The 6188-nt window shown below is 43.1% G+C and overlaps 1 protein-coding gene across 1 annotated transcript; it reads right to left on the bottom strand.

Annotated features, from left to right (window-relative positions):
* Nucleotides 1–1357: 1357 nt before the first annotated feature.
* Nucleotides 1358–5788, bottom strand: LOC143984821 (uncharacterized). Its single transcript, XM_077484673.1, has 2 exons — nucleotides 5698–5788; nucleotides 1358–1940 (listed from the first exon to the last, which is right to left on the bottom strand). The coding sequence occupies exons 1-2, from the start codon at nucleotides 5775–5777 to the stop codon at nucleotides 1442–1444; spliced, it is 579 nt and encodes a 192-aa protein (XP_077340799.1). The 5' UTR covers nucleotides 5778–5788; the 3' UTR covers nucleotides 1358–1441.
* Between the last annotated feature and the right edge of the window lie 400 nt (nucleotides 5789–6188).

Raw genomic sequence — 6188 nt, 5'->3', positions numbered from 1 at the left:
GCCCCGATCCTCCTCTTCTCGGGCCCGCCGCTGGCATTCAGGGCTGCTCACCCCTGCTGTGTGCCCCCCATAGCAAGTCGCTTACTATGTGGATGGTGATTTATCTGACATGCTTCAGCATCCAGTGCACATTGTGAGAAGCTGAAAGTGTGCAGTCAAATCAGAGCAAGCAATTTCCGCAAAGGAGGGGAGCCTACACAACTGTGCAAGACTTTAATTGAAAGCGGTAGTAAACACCGCTTGCTGACTTGTACCTACAGGTAAGCTTGTAGATACAAGGAATATCTCCTAAATGTGCAGATATTCATGTGATGTCACCAGCACAGGCACACGGTATGCTGTCCCCTCAGAGCGTTGTGCAGCGATCGTGGCTCCCATGTGAATGTGCAGGAGTGACGTCATTGCAGCTTAGCCATTCAAACGGCTGGAACCTGCAAATCCAGAAGGAAGACCAGGTGAAGATGGATGCCCTGGCGGCAATGACAGCATGCTGCTGGAGGGCTTCGTTTTAGGGTAAGTCTCTCATAATGTGCTAGCATGCGATGCAATTACTTGTTACCACTTCAGTTTTTGTAGCTGTTGACTTTTAATTTTCACTTAAGCAAGTGGAACTCCTCTTTAAGGCTGGAGTTCAGCTTCAAAGCATTTCCATTTATCACAGTGGCTTTGTAGTTAGCAGTTCTACCTTGAACTACTGCGGTCCCCAGTTTGTATCTCAGTCAGGGCACTATCTGCATGGAGTTTACATACACTCCCTGTGCTTGCGTGGGTTTCCTCCGGGTACGCTGGTTTTCTCCCACGCTCCAACGGCAGCTGGTAGGTTAATTGGCTCCTGTCTAAATTGTCCGTAATAAGTTTGGACATGTATGTATCTGAGACAGATTGTAAACTCCTTGAGGGGACAGACTGATATGAATGTACAGAATGTAAAGTACTGTGTAAATTGTTGGCTCTATATAAATACATACAAAGAATTACCGCTCTAAGATAATGACTTCTCCCAAAACAGCTGTCTCCACAATCCCACAGGGTGCTGGCTCTGTTTGCAACAGGAACTGAAGTAGAAAAGATGTAGCTGGATAGCCACACTCCGAATTATTCAACTTTATTTCAAAAATGTAATTAAAATCATAGCATCTAGGCTGGTAAACAGACTAACTGCACAGCCGCTGACATGTTTCACACCGAACACGGTGCTTAGTCATAGCTATGATTTTAATTACATTTTTGAAATAAAGTTGAATAATTCGAAGTGCGGCTATCCAGCTACATCTTTTCTACTTCTATATAAATACATGGAAAAAAAATTGCATTCTTTTAATCAATCTCTGGCAGTCACACTGAAAATTCTAGGATGTAACTGTATGAAGGAGATTTATTGGCACTGAACTAGGTAGAAGGACATGATAGCTGTGATGGCAATACTTGGGAAGAATAAGGCCTACTGATTATCAGAAACATACAGAAAGGCATCAATAAGATCCCCAGTTCTCCTCAGCGCCTTTATAGCTACATTCCTCCCCACGGACAGCTGTGCCATCAATACTTCAATGTCCCTGACATCCAGTCCAGTTTCATCTTCACACTCCTCACCAAAAGCCTGAAAGATGGCCCCATCTGCAATGTAAGATGAAATATTCTCTTTAGTTATTAGCTTTCCTCTGGAGATAAGTCTTATCTTTTCTGGTGGAGTTTTTAGATGCTGGCACAGAAACAAAAACATTTCTTCGCCACTTTCACTTTTTGCCACTCTGACTTCTGATTTTCCGTGCTTGTTTTTCATTTTTATCACAAAGTGATCAGCCTGTTCTTGCTTCTCTAAATCATTTCCATCATCTTTATCGGTGCCTTCTGGTAGACAAGCTCTTTCTTGTGTTTCTGGAGCTTCTGAACATCGGAGCTTATGTGTAAGCCAGTGTTTTTCTTGGCAGTCTTTGGAGCTGTGCACAAAAGAGTAAAAGACTGGATGAGATTGTTAATACATGAAGTAAAGAACTATTTGTTATGTAACGACAAGGGAATGTATTTCCACCTTTAAGGCCAAATTGGGATAGCACCTATCTTAAATGTTACATGTACCCATTTAAAGAGCATTTTTAGAACATATTTAAAGAGGAAGTAAACTCTCCCACTCTGATGCTTCTCTTCATTTAGTCCATTATAATAAGTAATTATCAGACTATAGCCACTGTAATCCAGCCCAAATCGCATATTACTTACTGTTTAAAAAAACTTTAAAAAACTTGTTTCCAGGGGTTAGGCTGCGCCATCTTAAGTATTGTTTTCTTAGTCCACAGTAAAGTGTATTTCCGCCCTTACATTGAGCACTTCCTGTACTGTTAACCAAGCCTCCTTCTCAATCCAAAGTTTCTATGGCAACCCTGCTTCCCTGTTCATAGCTGACTTGTTTTATTTCATAGTATTTACTTGTGCCGATGTCTAATGTTTCCCTTTGTCAGTCTTATCAGCTTCAGCTGATAAGACTGCAGTAATGGCCAAGTTTACACTGCATGCAATGTCACATGGTCACATGGTGTGTAGGAGGAAGCTCTGAGTGATTATGAAGTCTCCTGGGAGTTCAGTGGTGTGCCGTAGGAAGTCCTGATAACAGATAGATAAGCACATAGAGAGTGTGCCGTAAATCAGGGGAGATCTGGGCATGCTCAGTGACTTCATTCTAAAGAACAAAAAGGATTACAACAATACTAAGCAAGTAAGGAGATATCTACAAGCAGTGATCATTAGGGTTTTTTATGCTGATTTACATGGGACAAAGTTGTGGGGGAGGGTTTACAACCACTTTAACTACTATAATATTTAAGTTAATGCACTTTTAAACAAAGTGCCACGCATGCTCAGATCAAATTCCTACACCAAAGCTATTGGCTACTAGCCCGAACGTAGTCCCGTCGTAACCAAATAACGTCATCACGTCGGATTTTCCGACAACTTTGTCCGACTGTGTGTATACAACAGTTTCGGACAAAATCCGTCGGATTTGGTTGTCGGAATCTCCGACCGTTTGTACAAGGGCTTAGACACTAGCCAGTAAGTCTGTTCTTTATAAACTTCCTTTAACATTCCAAACTGTCCAGCCAAAGGGAAAGTTATTTGCTCATGTAAAACTTTTATCCCAAGAGAAGAAAATAAATGTTGCTGAAAGTGCTTAAAAAAGTGTTAACTGGAGTTTTCATTTCTTAGGAAAGGTTATGCCGCATACACACGACCGGACTTTCCGGCAGACTAGGTGTGACGGTCTTCCCACCAGACTTTCGGCGGAGTTCCGACGGACCTTCCGAACGAACGGACTTGTCCACACACGAACGGACTAAGTCCATTCGAAAGTCTGTTCGTTTTGAACGTGATGACGTAAGACGAGATTAAAAAAGGAAGTTCAATAGTCAGTAGCCAATAACTTCCCTTGTGTCGTATTTGGTCCATCGGACCAGCATACAGACGACCTGGTTTTCCCTATAGGAATTGAGTCCAGATTTGAAACATGTTCTATTTCTAGGTCCGTCTGATTTTTTATGTGAAAAACGATTGCATTAGCCCAAACACAATGGACTGATTCCGTCGGACCTAGTCTGCCGGAAAGTCCAGTTGTGTGTACGCGGCATTAGGCTATTGTATCTAACACTACCCTCACCACAGACTGGCAATGCTGCTGTCCAAAGGTGTCTTCATTGCTCCTCCATCCAGAGTGGAGACACCTTAAAACAGGAGGTGTGTTACTGGATGGATCTCCAAGTGAAAATAAAGGGAGGGAAAAAGGCTAAAAAAAAAAAAACGAATTCAGCCGCTGCATTTAAATTAGAGCTAAATCCTCCTAACCTTTTTAGCCAAGGAAGTTGCCATCTTAAAGCGGTACTGTACTCACCTTGAATCCAGCGATGCGCTGTCCCTGGTACTCCCTGCTGGCCGCTGACATTTTCAGGCGGCCATCTTCAGGGTCTCGACCCCCGGCTGCTGTCATTGGCTTGGCCAGGATGTCATCACTCTGTCACACAGTTCCGCCTGATTCGTCATTGCTGAATTTGCACATATTACTGTACAGATTCAAACGCAATATTCCCCAAGTACACATTCCTGAAAATGGCTGTATTAGTGATGGGTGCTGCAATGACCACTGGCTGGAATCTGTGTACAATCAGAGTGAAGAAATGTTATGAGCACATTAAGTATTCCTCAAAAGGGTCCAAACTTTGTTTGCATGGTCCCACGTTACACATACGGCCGTATATGTACTGTGAGACCATGTGAATAAAGCTTTGGAGCCTTTTGAGGAATCCTTGATGTGCTGATTACATTTCTTCACTCTTAGGCTGGATTCACACCTATGAAATTTTAGTGCTTTTTGCAGAATTGCACTAGAGTCCATTTAACATGGTTTCCTATGGAACACGATCTGTAGTGCAAATCTGCAAAATGCAAAAAGCACAAAAATGCATAGGTGTGAATCCAGCCTTAGTGAATAACATCACACTTGTGCGATGCCAGACATTGCCTGTGATTCGCATCGCTGTGTAGATCACATGCGATCTCTGTGCGATGCAAATTCAGGTATACACATTGTATGGCTGAATTTGCATTGCATTCGGACCAAACTTGTGCAGGACCCTTTTTTTTGTCCGCACCAGAATCAGATCGCATGGGTGTTCACCCGCATGCAATCCGATTCCTGTCCGAATTAACAGTTTGCACTGCGATCTGCGAACCGATCTGAGGGTATCATTAACTTTGCATTGACACTCCCAGCGGTTTGCATAGGGCAGTGTGAACCACCAGGGAATTCAGGTGCGATGCGGGGACTGGATTCGCAGGGTTTTCTGCATTACACCAGTGTGAACCGAGGCTTATTGTACAGGGACAGAAGGACAACGCATGTATCTTCTGCATTAAAAATCCTGCCTGTCCGCCAATTTTAATTCCTAGCCTAAAGTCCCACTTTCACCAATGTTTGATCTACAGCTGCCATGGGGCTACACAGGGGATCAGTTATGACACCAGTCATTTAATGGCTTTACAGTTTATGAGAGCACCAGCAATAGTGACAGTTATTCACGGCATACCTTGAGTGTAACTGTTTCGGAAACCATTACATCGCTGACTTTCATGCTGCGTTCAGCACTGGTAAGCTCCAATCCGTTTTATTTTTGTTTCTGGTTTTAATCAGGCTTCAGGGCTCGTTCACGCCTGTATTCCGCAGGGACACTGTCCATGTTCCTGTACGATTCCTGCGCATTCCGATGTGTTGTGATTTAGCGGCCCTTTTATTTAAATGGGCTGCAAATTCCATCTGAATGCAGAAAACGTAGGGCCTGCACTACACTATGCATGAAATTCTGGGCCTACAAGTGCAGTGCTTTAGCGATCTACGTTCGGGGCACTCACGGCTGATCGCTAAGGCAATGCATTCCAAGCAAACGGGTATGGCACGCTCCTTTCATCACCATGTCCTGGTGTGACCGGGACTGTAAGGTTACATCTCCTTTTCTGGTCATGAATTTATAATTTCATCCCCAATTTCACAAGCACTATGACGTGAGCTCAGTGGGCAGCAATCACATCTCACCCTGTAAACTGCAAGCTTTTATATGCAGGAATAACTTCTTAATAAACCTTTCCACTGGTAAAGAAAAATCTGCTGTCACTAGGTATGTGTGCACTCAGATAGAGGTGTAGGAGCCATCTCACCAGTACATCTCCCCTCTACACCGAGCACATCGCTTCATCCGAGGCCTGCACAGCCCGCACTCCACACACACGCCGGCCATCTCTATAGCAACAGGCTAGAAACATAGGTCTGCACGCCTTTCAGCACTTTCCATTCTTGAAAACAAATATATAAATATGTACATATTCTATGTTGTTTTTCATGTACAAAAAGATTTTTTTTAAATATGCTATTTACAGAAAAAAAATAAAAAAAGCAGAATGTACCGAATCTGCGGATCATACATTTATATAATAAAGGGATGGTACTGTGGGGCCATCTAGTGGTGATGTTTGGTACTGCCATATTGCACAGTAAAGCCTTGTGAACACATTTGTCTCATTTCATCACAAAAATAAAATTATTCCTCATTTCAGGACAGTGGGCGGAGCTAAGCAAAACACTCCTTTATACCCCAAACAGACCATATATAGTGCCGATATATTACCCACGGACCAAGACTGTTTTTGAG

Source organism: Lithobates pipiens, unplaced genomic scaffold (assembly GCF_037356315.1).
Source record: "Lithobates pipiens isolate NorthernLeopardFrog02 unplaced genomic scaffold, aLitPip1_a1.2 Scaffold_1, whole genome shotgun sequence".
In the NCBI taxonomy this organism is placed as follows: domain Eukaryota; kingdom Metazoa; phylum Chordata; class Amphibia; order Anura; family Ranidae; genus Lithobates; species Lithobates pipiens.
This window is presented reverse-complemented; position numbering and strand designations above follow the sequence as displayed.

Bases quoted from the DNA above. Each gene is read 5' to 3' on its own strand.
- LOC143984821 (XM_077484673.1), bottom strand. From the start codon at position 5,777: ATGGCCGGCGTGTGTGTGGAGTGCGGGCTGTGCAGGCCTCGGATGAAG. The intron at 1,941-5,697 runs GTGAGATGGCTC...TTTTGTGCACAG, and splicing joins TGTAGAGGGGAGATGTACTG to CTCCAAAGACTGCCAAGAAA.